General features: G+C 37.8%; 1 protein-coding gene across 2 annotated transcripts in view; it reads left to right on the forward strand.

Moving 5' to 3' along the window:
• Positions 1-5,383, forward strand: part of LOC119573351 (endochitinase-like) — a 16,966-nt gene extending 11,583 nt beyond the window's left edge. For both annotated transcript variants that reach the window (XM_037920567.1, XM_037920568.1), the window contains exons 6-11: positions 225-340; positions 1,343-1,469; positions 2,188-2,373; positions 2,673-2,748; positions 3,242-3,392; positions 3,599-5,383. In XM_037920567.1, coding sequence (XP_037776495.1) covers positions 225-340; positions 1,343-1,469; positions 2,188-2,373; positions 2,673-2,748; positions 3,242-3,392; positions 3,599-3,644 — 702 coding nt within the window. In that variant the 3' untranslated portion in view covers positions 3,645-5,383. The remainder of the gene's footprint in view (positions 1-224; positions 341-1,342; positions 1,470-2,187; positions 2,374-2,672; positions 2,749-3,241; positions 3,393-3,598) is intronic.
• The last annotated feature ends 8,828 nt before the right edge of the window (positions 5,384-14,211 follow it).

Genomic DNA, 14,211 nt, shown 5'->3' on the forward strand with positions numbered 1-14,211 from the left:
GAGAGAGGGAGAGGAGGAGAGAGAGAGAGAAAGAGAAAGAAAGAGAGAGAGAGAGAGAGAGAGAGAGAGAGAGAGAGAGAGAGAGAGAGAGAGAGAGAGATTTAATGCAGAAAGAATAAAATTTAACCAAAACAGAAGGAAATATTGAATTTGCTGGAGACGTTTGATGAAAGAAAACCGTCCCTTTTGCATTCGTACACGATATAATCTCCTTGGTCATTTAGCTGCAGCAACTCCGTGAAGCCTTCGATGCCGAGGGTCGTGGCTGGGAGCTGACCATAGCTGCCACCAGCACCAAGGACAAAGTACTCAAAGGTTACAACGTTCCTGAACTGTGCAGGTAATCGTAGGACACTTGTAGAAAACAACAACAGCAACAACAACAACAACAACAACAACAACAACAACAATAATAATAATAACATGAATAGGCTGTTTCATAATCCAATCATACCTTTAGATCAACGTTCCCGTAACACTGTTTTTATATTATTGTATGTTTATATCAATGTATATTGATATCATCGTTATATTTTTATTCGTCAAATACTTACATATTATTATCTTATCATTGCATAATTGTGTATATGTACAAATATTATTTTTATATCTTTTTATCATTCTACATCAGTATTTTTATAGGTTAATACCATTAATAAATTTTTATATTTTTATATTACTATATATCTGTTTTGTAATTTCATCTTTACATAATTGCATATTTAGCTAATCATCATCTCATTCTCCTTCTATATCATTAATAGTTATATATATCATTACCACATTTTTATATCTCCATCATATTTAATTATACATGAAATAATCATAAGAAAATTTAGAGCTTCGGAGCTTTATTATCATATAACATATTTTATCTTTACGTCATGAATATAGATTTATATCACATATCTATACAAATATGATATCAATTTATACATGAAACGCACCCCCAAACAAGTAATCGAGGCCAAAGTCATTAATATATCTTCATATCATTATGTATTAACATTATTATATCTGCATTTCATAATGTATTATTATGCATTAAATCCTTATTACACTTTTATTTCATTATAGAATTATATTATTATTACATCTTTATTCCTTATGTATTAATAATGAAATAAAGCTATAACATATTGTAGCTTTATTCCATTATGTATTTATATTACCATATTAAATATTAACTTCATAACTATATCTTAATATCATTATGTATTCACATTATTATCATTCTTCATATCACTGTCTTAACATTAATATTTTATCTTCTTACCATGGTGCATTAACATCATTATTATGTCTTTAGTCCATCAGGTATTAATATCATTGTTATCCTTAGAACTCTGGATGCCGTGTACCTGATGACCTACAACCTACGAGGGCTGTGGAATGACTATGCAGACGTCCACTCCATGTTGTACGCAAGACCCGGTCTCGACACAGGCAACAAATTGGAGCTGAACGTTGTGAGTCACTGAGTGAAAATAGGTCGTAGTGAGTGTATGAGAAAACATGAATGAAAATGGATATAATGAGTGCATGGGGGTGAGGGGAGGAGTTGGATTTGAACGTTGTGAATGAGAATGGGCTGTAGTGAGGAGAAGACGTGGATGAGAACGTAAAATCATGATGTGTAAGGAAATAAGGAAACGGTCTGAATGAGAATTTATGATTTTAAATTTCATTTTGATCAATAATTTACGTTGTGAGTCACTTTGAATGGAAATAGGTCAGTGTAGGACATGAATGAGAATATATATAATAAGAATGATGGGGGGAAAATTATGAATTTTCATTCACACTTTTTTTTATGAAATTAGGTAGTAGTGAGAGTAGTACAATTGAAAATGTATAGTTCAAAGAGATATTCATTTTCGTTTATGCTTTAAAAACATCTCTACAGTTGTTACGAGGATCTATTTATCATTGTAAAAAAACAAACATTAATTCTCATTAATTCTCTAAATTTGTTACAATAATCTGTTCATTAGAGAGAGAGAGAGAGAGAGAGAGAGAGAGAGAGAGAGAGAGAGAGAGAGAGAGAGAGAGAGAGAGAGAGAGAGAGAGAGAGAGAGAGAGAGGGGGGGGGGGAACATGGCGAAACAGTAGGTTAATATCCCAAGGCATTAAAACAAAGACAGATTTTGCAAACCATTTCCCATACGTCACATTCTTGTTTCGAAGAATGGCGGGGCGCTCTTATGGGAGAACCTTGGCTGCCCTCGGAACAAGATAGTGATAGGCGTGCCCTTCTACGGAAAGTCATATACCCTCTGCAACTCCTCTATAAACGGCCTCCATGCCCCTATCAATGGCACGGGGCAGAATGGACCTATTCTCAAGAAAAAGGGTGTCCACATGTATTTCGAGGTAACGTTGTGAATTGTAAATAGAAATATAACATGGATAAGAAGTACTTTGTTTCTGGAATACTTTAGGTTGGCAGTAAAATTGTACTTAATGTCACGGACTTCAGAATACATTAATCAATGCTTTCTGTTTACATTTTTATTTGCTATAGTATTGTCTATATTGTACAAAGTAATTATTTTCAGTCATATTATGTCTTATGTTCATATCTTTATTACCATATTCTTTATTTATCCATTATCATCATCATTGTTTTCTTTTTCGAGAAATACGATATATCAGCTCACTCTTTCCTACAGACCTGCTACTTGGTCCAGAATGCCGGCTGGGTGCGACAGTGGGATGCTGAAGGCCTCGTGCCTTTCGCTTATTCTGGTATATAGTCCTGAAGCATGGGTTGCGTGGGGTGTTGAGAGTACTTGTGGGGATATCTGTATCTGTATTTATTTTGTTCGAGTATGGAAGACAATGAGAGAGAGAGAGAGAGAGAGAGAGAGAGAGAGTGAGAGAGAGAGAGAGAGAGAGAGAGATTTTAAAAACAAATATTGTTATGAAAAGGATTTACTGGTCAAGGAAACAATTTGATCAACTGCCTCTTACTTTAAAAAGGCAACGAATATACTTAGCAAATTGGCTCTGACTTTTGTCTTGTCTCAAACGTCGTAAATAGGTTTACATAAAATGCTATTCTATATCTTACGCCCACAGAGAATGATACACTCGAGCATCACCAATTGATAAATGTTAATTATACGTAATTATATTATCAAAAGCTTAAAGACAGGAGAACTAACTTCAAAGATTTAAAAAAATTCCTTACACCAGATGATAGGCCTATCACTAACTCTCCTTCATTGACGCTCCTCAGGTGATCAATGGGTAGGATACGAGGACATGGAAAGCCTTAAGATCAAAATGGACTACATCCGGAACATGGGCTTTCTTGGGGCCATGGACTGGGCCATTAACGATGATGACTTCCGTGACCTGTGTGGCTATGGGCCCTATCCTCTGATGAGGTTTGTAGGTGACGTGAAGGGAAATACGTCCAGTAGATTATTTTATTATTTTTATATCTAATGCATTTATTTTTCATTTGTTTATTTATTTATTTATTTTTATTTTTTTTTTATTATTATTTTTTTTACCCTTATTATCCTGGAATAAGACGCTCTTTAAAGTCTTGTTTTTTTTTTTAATTCTTTGTTTTTTTCCCCTGTTCCAGGACTATTTATGAAGGGCTGGAAAACTACACTGTCCCGAGTACTTAAGTGAACACCTCCAACCTTGTTATGAGTTCACAGCAAGGATTTATAATCGTACTTACTTATTACAATTATATTTTTTAGTTTTATTCCATTTGTTACAATGGATATTCTTGGTAGGACATACTGTTTGTTTTATTTTGCTTCTAAATTACCTCCTTGTGTGCAAGTAATGGCTGGGGTTACCATGTACTGGCGGTGCGGGAATCGAACGCGGGTCAGCAAGTTTGCTAGAGATCGCTACCGCTGCACCACACAGCACACATTTAATGGTAGATAATCATATTCAAGTTTCACCAAGTTTTCAATATATCATCTGTATTCTTCTATCGCTAACAAGGGCACGTGTGTTACTTGTAGAAGTGAAACTGACTCGTAACTGACGGTTAAATAATGTGATTGATGTTACATATGTTTGATGTTTCTTGGTTGTAGCTTAGATATTTCAGTCACTGTTTACAATAACTGCATATTGTTCAGTTCACTTGATATATTTCATTGTTCATATAGTTTCTACTGGTGTTTGGACAATCATACAATGATTTCTCATGTTTTAAACTACTTAGTTTCAGAAAGCAAAGGACTACTACAAGATGACAACAGGTAATAAACTAAATAATAGGGTGTACCTGCAGAAAAAAAATGTATAACGCAATTTATCGGTTTCTCTTATATACCCAAAATATAACGTATATATAAAGAATATAAATACCCTTGATATATCACTTGACTTACGCGCGGAAAGCAAAAGATCAAACTATCTAGTGTAAACTTTATAAAGAAGGCATGGTAACACTATGCCCATGTTCATCCTTGTAGGTATTAAAGGGCAATGATTCTTAACCCGGGAGGAAGAAGTATATTTATTATTCTCTTAATAAGTGTGTGGGCTAATACTGTTCAAACTTTAGCCCTGTAGAGTGTACTGAACTCTGTGGAAGGGTAGGAATTTATCTAATAATATTTGTTTTCCCTCAACAAGTACATAGACTAATATCGAGGTTATGAGAAAAAAAAAAAAAAAAAAACAAGGCTTTTATTAACTTTGGAATTTTTATGTGTGTTTTGGCTTCCCATTTTCTGTACTCATTGAACCCCCTCCCTATCCTCTGAAACCCATGGTTAAGGTGAGGTGGCGTGGGGGGAAGGGGGTGGTACTTGGAGATTTATTTAAAGATGCTAGAGGGCGTGGCATGGGAAAAAGGGGGCATGGAGGTAAAGGGGTTAGTACCCACTGTGTTAGGGACTATTTCCGTGTAAAGCCTTAATATATATGATCAAGTAGCAAAGGCTATAGTATATTATTTATTATTTCATACACCAGTCATATACAGTCGAACATGCACTCATTGAAACATGAAAAATATAAATGACAAATGTATTAATTAAAGATACCTGAAAAGAAAATTATTGCCACCTCTTCTGTGATCGATGAATTCGTTGCACTGGAGACTTTTTCTCAAAATTTAGAAGAAACGTTCAGAATTCCCAGCAACATGTTTCACGTTATCGTTTGAAGGCAACTTTTCTAGTAGACAAAATCCAACGAGTTGAATGTTGGTCTGCTGACGTCACAGATTTTTAAAGACGTTAATTGGTTGGCGACTGTACTGTATTACCAGGCAAGATACATTGTGAGAAAAAATATCTAAAATCTCCTTTATGTACTGACGCTCTGGTTCCTCTATAAGCGCTGGCAATCTTTCTGGTCAAGTCTGACTTCCAATAAACTGCAAACCATAAAACCTTCCATCTCTCCTAGATCGGCCCCATACCACCAGAACAGACACTGGTAAACAGTTCTTGCTCATTTACAAATAGTTCACACACGCCTCAGACATTCATACCTCATGTCATGATTCAACCCACCTCTATGCTCGCTTTTTCTTACTTTTTCTCTTTTCCCCGACCCCCCTAACAACCTTACGGAATCCCCCGCCTTTTCAACTGATAACTTGTTCTCCCTCTCAGACGCATAAATACTCTCCATTTGATCTAATCTTTGTTTGTTCTTATCCCTTCCCCCTTCTATCAGTCCCTATCCTACCTCATTTAACCCTACTCCTTTCACGACCATGCTATCTTATAATGCCATATGACCGTTGAAATCTAAGACATTTTGTTCTATAAAGAACTCCTTTTTGCCCCTCTCAACACAATACTTAATCATAGTGCTATATGGCCTTTGATGTTTTACACATTTATTTGTTTAAAGCATTAAACATTAAACATCAAACACCATCGCGTACAGTATGACATAAATGACATTACATTTTAACCAAATAGAAAAGTAAACTATACACAAATAGACATTTTTCACCCAGCACCTGTCACAGTTAATTACACCAATTACATTAATGAGATTTATTGAACTTTTAATTTGCTATCTAGTATAATGCATAGATGTAAAGGCATATGTCATATCTAAAATTAAACGTATTTTATATCATATTGGATATTAATGAGATCTGGCGAATTTATATATATATATATATATATATATATATATATATATATATATATATATTTGTGTGTGTGTGTGTGTGTGTGTGTGTGTGTGTGTGTGTGTGTGTGTGTGTGTGTGTGTGTGTGGTGTGTGTGTGTGTGTGTGTGTGTGCATTAATAAATATGTACATATATTTTGTCACACACACACACACACACACATCTATATATATCTTTTCAAACCCGACATTAAAATGTAACAAATTCTAAACATTTTCTCTGTGACATAAATGAAAAGACAAAAAGATATAGATAGATAGACATACATATAATGTATATAGAAAGATTCAAGGCTTCATCATACAAACTGCATGGCCAGAATTACCGAAAAACAAGTCAGTTTTCTATATATGGGTATGATATATATATATATATATATATATATATATATATATATATATATATATATATATATATTATATATTTGTGTGTGTGTGTGTGTGTGTGTGTGTGTGTGTGTGTGTGTGTGTGTGTGTGTGTGTGTGTGTGTATAAATGTATATATATATATATATATATATATATATATATATATTTATATGCATATGTATATATATGTTTTTGCATTTATCAAAAATGAAACATATGGTTTCTGTCGAAAATGTCACTATTAATTATAAAATATAAATTAGGCTACCCTACATTCGTTAATTGACATTTTCTGTAACATTTGAAGGGTGACAATAATATTTCGAACAAATTGCTTGATTTTGATTGATATAAAATATCATAAATTCTATCCGCCAAAAACTGCATTACTTTTGTCGGCGACTTTACAAAGATACCCAGAAGAGGCAAATGTTTCGCAGGAGTTTGTTTTTCCTTGTTCTAAGATCCCTAGCTTTAACCAGTTTACAGTAAAGAATGTTCGTTCACACACTCTGCTCTAGAACTCTATGCTTAATGCTCTGTCGAGGTTTTGGGAACTGGTATCATCGTTGCATTTAAAATTCAGTTGTGAAAGTTGTGTATTTTATCATCAGTATTCTTCAACAATTTCGAGCTTGGTCCTCCTTTTGAAGGCGATCGCGTCAGTTCATTCTATCCGTAGGTGCTGAAGGCGTTTGGTTGGTGTCGAAAGCCTAGGAAGCTCAAATTACTGATGTTATTCATCGTCCACCCGCGTCAGATCAAATTAGCATATTATCAGAAGGGCATTAAATTGAACATATGAGGTATGTGTTACTGAATTCTATTTTACATTCATCATTTTCCAAAGTATAATCAATCGTCAGTTTGGTGAAAAGCAAACTTTAATGGATGCTCATGGCGACTCTGCTTGCCCTCTTGGTCCTTCTGAAATTATAATTTTCAGCGAAACAAGCACGCCAAGGACTTTTGGATTCTTAGGACGGAGCTAAGAAATCTGAGGTTATTTAACCATATTCCAAGACTAAGACGGTTCAACTGTATATCCGTTATAGTGCATATTACGTTCTATGGAGTTTGGAAGTACCTTGCCAATAATTTTTTATTTATCCTTGATTTCCATTTTCTGAAAAAGGTCTCTTTCTCACCCTCGCTTCCCGGAACCAAAGATTAACTTACAGCAAAAATAAAACCTATTATCCTTCGAAACAGACATTCCCAGATACGCCAGTGATTGGATTTATTTATTTATTTTTTAACTTATTTCGCTCGACTATTATAGCCTCCAGCTCCTACATCTCAGTCTCCTCTTAGGGACAGGATACAATTTACTGTGTTGTATCTCACATCGGAGCCTTTACAATGTCGCAAGACCTCCGAAGGTCATACTCGAAGCAAAATTATCACTGTAAAGTACCTTGTAAATTACAACTGCTCCGGGGTTCTCGTACGGATCAAGGATAAGTCCGATATGCGAAGCTTAACCTCGCCCTGGCTATGCCATGAGGAGAGCCCAGCCTGTGGCGACTAATGCCGACTCGCTCACGTGTGTCAGCTGCTGCTGACTCGGCTGAACCTAGTCCTTACCCGCCGTGGTGCTCAGCCACAGCAGTAACCTCCAGGCAACAATTGCAACTTCTTGCGCCTGGGCGGGGCGCGAACCGCCGAGCCCTCGGATGACTCGTACGGATAAGGATAAGGATAAGTCCGATATGCGAAGCTTAGCGTCGCCCGGGCTATGAGGGGAGCCCGGCCTGTGTCGACTAATGCCGACTCGCTCGTGTGTCAGCTGGTGCTGACTCGGCTGAACCTAGTCCTTATCCCGCCGTGGTGCCCAGCCACAGCAGTAACCTCCGGGCGACAATTGCAACATCTCGCGCCTGGGCGGGGCGCGAACCGCCGACCCCTCGGATGAGAGGCCGACACGTTACCAGTGTACTAACCCGGAGGCTGACTCGTATGGTTTGAAACCAGATATATTAGTTTATTTCCTGATGACTTAGTCGACAAAAACCTTTACTTGACATGTAACATTTTTCATTTTTAATGCCGGGGAATTTTAATTTTCTAGTATTTTCTTTGTTTTCTATGCTTTATCGTTATCTCAGATCAAATATGAGTTGAATGTAAATTGAGTTGACAGACGACAAACGTTTTGGTGGTTGCCTGTGTTTTACTATAACCTTTTTTGATGCCAAATATTCAACTAAATAATGTTTTCTAGAATTATTATTCCGATGATCAGTAACTTCCGTATGTATGTTTACACTGTTTTACTTTCGCATGAAATTAATTTTTTTTGCATGATGCTTCCGAAAGAAATGTGTAAGTCGAATGTGAGAATTCATAAACACAATGTTATAAATATAGGAAAAAAAGGAATATATATATATATGTATATATATATATGTATATATATATATATATATATATATATATATATATATATATATATATATATATATATTTAAGACGATTGCTAGTTCGTATTATTAATTACTCTTTGTGTATAGAGCTTGTACTATGGAAATTAGAGTTATTCGGGAAAATTAATACCAGTTCGTTTATTTTACCACACTGGAAATATCACTCGGCGGGGAGACAGTCGCTGAGCTTTCCATGATGTTGGTGACCTTTGGAGGCGTGGAAATAAGACTGCCATGGCTTTCCATTGGTTGTTACGGCTAACAGGCTGATTGCTGATTGGTCAATCGATTACCGGTCTGCCCTCTCTTGGCAGTCAATGAAATTATCTTAAAATGTAAAGACAATGTGCTTTTTTTTTTTTTTTTTTTTTTTGGTATGGGTGGCTACCAATACAGTAAAGAGATCGCAAGGTACGATGCAGGAAAGCGGTTACAACGTCCTTAACCTTGTAACGGACAGGTGGTTTTGAGTATCCCGGTCCAGAAGACATCCAAATGAAGCTACAAAATTCATTTATTTATTTATTTATGTAATATTTATTTTTGGTTATTATTAATATATATATATATATATATATATATATATATATATATATATATATATATATATATATATATATATATATATATATATATATAGTCAGCGGACCAAACTTAAACGTGTTTTTTTCTAGGTTGATTCAGTCATTTCATCAATCAATTTTCTAAGGCGATGTGTTTTGATGTCAAATTCTTCTGACTTTATAAATCAAGTAAATTTTCCTTATACCTTAGCTTTGCGCAGTATATCATTTGGATAGGTTTCAAAATATCGTTTAGATGTTTCAAAATATCATTTGGATATGTTTCGAAATATCATTTAGATGTTTCAAAATATCATATGGATATGTTTCGAAATATCATTTAGATGTTTCAAAATATTGCTACGCCAGTGGGTCTTTGTCTCTGTGCGAAACATGTGTTAACATGAAAAGGATGACCTGGGCATGTGTCAACATGAAGGGACCTGGGCAAACATGACGCAACTGGCTGTGAGCGGAGGAGCGGAGGAACAAGCCAAGAGAGAGAGAGGGAGTTGGGTGCTGCTCCTGTGAAGACCTCGTGTGTGCCTTTGTGACCTGATAAACTTTGTGTTGCCCTGTTATAAGCTGTATCGTGCAGTGTTTCCCCCTGTATTGTGCCTACAGAAAAGTGTACGGGTAAATAACTTGTGTAAATAAAGGAAAGACTGTCATTTTGTGTTTATTTCGTGCCCTGCCTCTCCAGGTGGCGTTTCCCCTCGTGGTGTTCTGGGAACGCTGTGGTGCTCGGTGCCTCTTGGAGCTGTTCAATGTTCACGACCCTGTGGATAGCACGCCGTCTGCCTAGCCTGCCTTGTGTTGGTGGCAGAGAGACGAGGCGGCCGGCGTAACAAATGGTGTCAGGAGTGGGATTTGTGATATTTGATCAGTGAGACGTGCTGATTTATCATGTCGTCCAAAGATGGCGGCAGCCATGAGGGAGAGGAGGCTATGACTGAGGCAGGCACGAGTGAGGTGAAGCCGAGCCAGATGGACCTGATAACTGCCATGCTGGCCGGTATGAGGGAGGAAATGGCACAAAGGGCAGAAGAGCAGGCACACCATCTCGTCGAGATGCAGGCAAGGAAGGCAGAGGAACAGTTCTGCCAACTTGTTGAGGTGCTGCTACAGAGCAATCTTGCATCTGTGAAGATGGAAACTCAGCAGTACACCGACAAGGCCTGCAACAGCGTGAAGAGTGAACTGATGGAGGAGGTGCAGACTCTGAAGGGCGAGGTTCAGGGCCTGAGGGAGGAAGTGAAGGCGGAAAGGCGGCGTTACAAGGTAGTAACGTTGCAAGCAGAGAAGGCAGACGAGGTTCTGGCAACAGATGCCAGAGTGTCAGATTTACTGGGGTCTGCTTGGGGTCCGTGGCAGGAAACCCCCGGGCCTCGCAGCATCGTGTCGGAGCCAGTGGTCGCTGCAGAAGGCTGGGGACCCATCAGAAACCGCTCCCTTGGGTATAGGTGGCGGCAAACTCGGACCCGGTCAACCCGCCTCGTTGCCTCCCTCACCCCCTTCCTCCCCCCCGGCGTGTTAGTTCACGGCACGCGTTCTCCACCCTGCAGCCCCTCGGCCTCCAGACATTCGGTGTAAGCGTAAGCCAGCTGAGTACGACGGGAAGGTGGCCTGGGGAGGCATATGTCGCCCATTTGAAATGCTGGTATCTGCCCAGGGCTGGAGCCAGGAAGAGAAGGCCCTGCAGCTGGTAACAGCGCTAAGGGGCCCCGCGGTGGAAGTGTTGGGGCATCTGCCGGCATCCCAACATCCCTCTTACACCAGTGTGGTGGAGGCTTTGAAACGCCGTTTCGGGCACCACCACCAGGCCGAGGTATATCGGGCCCGCTTGAAGAAGCGGACTCGTGAGCATGGCGAGACACTGTCCCAGCTGGCGCGTGCGTTTTACTTCCCCGCGCGCGCATCCGCGTCAGTGATGAGTGCGGTGCGTGCGGGAATATAGAGCCCCTCGTCTAGGCTGCGGTCAACATTACAGGGAGAAATATTATCTGACGACGAAGAAGACGGTGATAACGTAGGCAGTTTACATGCTGAATGATTATAATGTAACCGCCAAGTAAAAGTTTTGTTAACAAGGCTGAGAATCTGTTACTGATGACAGCTAAAATTGCACCACATTGTGAGGAGTGCCATTGGTGGTCGCACATTTAGTGGGAAAATGTACAGCATTCTCAGACGTATGTACTTGTCTCGCTGGAAAATGTATAGGAGGATTGGGTATATTTGTTTATTTCTTCTTTAATAACAAGGTTAGATGGTAGTTTTATGCAAAAAATACATATATTGACACCATTGGTAAGCATTATTTGTCATTTAAGAATAAAAATTACACTTTTACATAAGGAAATTTGGTAAAATACTAGCATGTAATGGCTCGGATGCGGTTGTTAGTATTTATAAGCCTCTATCAGAATCTGAATGCTCCTTCCGACAGAGGTGACATGCCCGGAAGACAGCAAATCGTGCCCTGTTACCGTCGTATTTCTGTCTGCGAATGGGAAAAAATAAATAATTGCGAGGAAAGCGAGAAGCAAAACTTGAATGAATGATGGAATTATAAATTCTGACAAATTATCGTGGCAAATGTTTGTACTATGATGATTGTATATTGTCATACAAGTAATTATCTATTTCATACTACTAATGAAAGACATATTACTGTTTTATCAAATTTTATGTTTTCTTCGCAAGGAACCTCCAAGCTTGATATGGCTATAAGCATCATCAATTCTAAGTCAATCAATGTCAATACATATTTAGTGTTATGTTCTAGCTCCAATTATGATTATAATCACCATTTTTTACATCCTCGCGGTAAATACAGCATCGCGCTTAGTCGAGGGAGAGGGGAGGAGGAGCAGATTTAGGAGAAGGGTGAGGCCTCGCCAACAAGATATGGCATGTTTGATAGGGAGAACAGACCGTGAGCTAGCGGAACGAGTGGGTGTGAAGAACGATGTGCTACGAAGATCAACAACCAAGGCGAGCATTTCTAAAAGTTTCTAGCTATCTAGAACATGGGGGTTTACCTTGGTCAAATGATTGAAGGGGTGCAATTTCCATGGTAGATATTCATTAACTATGCAGTTCTTCACGAAAGGAGACGAGAAAAGTACTTCCATGGTGTCGCTCTATTGTTCGCCTCTTCCTCACTTCGCACGTCCATTAACGGTTTTACTATGTCGGTGAAGTCATTATCTCGTGACAAGCAGGGGTATTCCCTGATACCTGTCTGTGGTCGTCCGTTATCTGGATATTGCCTGGAATATTGTCAGAGTTTAGGAAGGCATCTTTAGATAAATAAGACTTTTTGTTAAAGATGATAGCAATGCTATAACATTTTAACACTTAGCATATATTTCCCCAAGTCTGAAAAAACTGCTCAGTTCATATAAATTTGCTTCAATAATCAGCCTTGTATTTGAAAAAAGGGCATTTTGCTTTCTCTAAGTTATGAAAAGAAGCTTTTCCCTCCCTTATTATGAGGTAATGCGAATATTTTTTCTCCTAAACAAATGCTTTTTTACTTGTCATTTAGAAAATATTGCTTCGGTTGCGGCTTTTTCCCCTTTAGGACTGTGATTTTCAACCCTTTCTCTATAACTTACCTCCTCGACTGCATGTTGCTCGTCATATACCCCTTTACTGCCATGTAAAAACAAGAATATCTAATGTAGACACACAACAAGAAAGCACCTTTCTTTATTATTATTTTTTTTTTTGCAAAGAACGTTTTTGATTAAGAAATATAATATATAGTTGTTGATAACTCGGTTTAAGAAAAGAAAAAACCCCCCGCATCAGTTGGAAAATAACATGCTGTCTGCTAAGATCTATCGCATCGCGGGTGTCATGTATATTTACTCCCTCTGGTAAAAGTACCCATGGTCAAAAATCTCTGCTTTAGGCTAATTTGTGTGTGTCTTTGTCCAATATGCGAACAATTATAAAAGCATTATATCATGAGGGGCAAACAAGTTATATTATTTTACCTCAATTTTTTTTTCATATTTCATAAAAGTTCTTGGTTTTGATAAAGAGTCAATTGCTAAAAGGGGAAAATGTGTTAACAATTAATCAAAGCCTTTTTTTTTATTTTTGAAGATCGAAATAGTTTACATGGGTCTTTAACAGTTTTCGTCACTGCAGCAACTAGTGGCATAGTGAAAAATTATAGGTGAAGGATGTTTTCTTCATTTGGCATGCTTGTATATCAAGTTCTTCAGAAAATGTGGAAGAGGTCAAGTAGCAAGTTTTATTCAGTGTCGACTTAAAGATATTTTCCCTCTTTGTAAAAGATTTAAGAAAATATATGTATGTATTACTTAATAAGTGGTGCCTGAATGCGCAAACAATATTTGTTACCGTTGCATTGTTCTTTTTCTTCCTATATACGTGTAGCCAGGTACTATAGACAATTTCGAGGAGGGGGAGTAAATTGCTGAAGAGCTAGTCCACTTTCTGTGCTGATATCATCATAAAACGGAGGATGTATTGTTATGCGATCTCTTATGGAAGGATACGCTCGTCTGTATATAGTTATACATATGGGTCTTACGGGAAAACTAAATATATTTCCTAAGTTACATTGTAGATTGTAAAACATCGAGAAATGCGGCAGGAACATTTTAGAAAATATACCGCATTGTCCCTTGAGGTTAATTAGCAAAACATAACTGAGTCAACACGTGGGACA

Source organism: Penaeus monodon, chromosome 5 (assembly GCF_015228065.2).
Source record: "Penaeus monodon isolate SGIC_2016 chromosome 5, NSTDA_Pmon_1, whole genome shotgun sequence".
Taxonomy (NCBI): Eukaryota; Metazoa; Arthropoda; class Malacostraca; order Decapoda; family Penaeidae; genus Penaeus; species Penaeus monodon.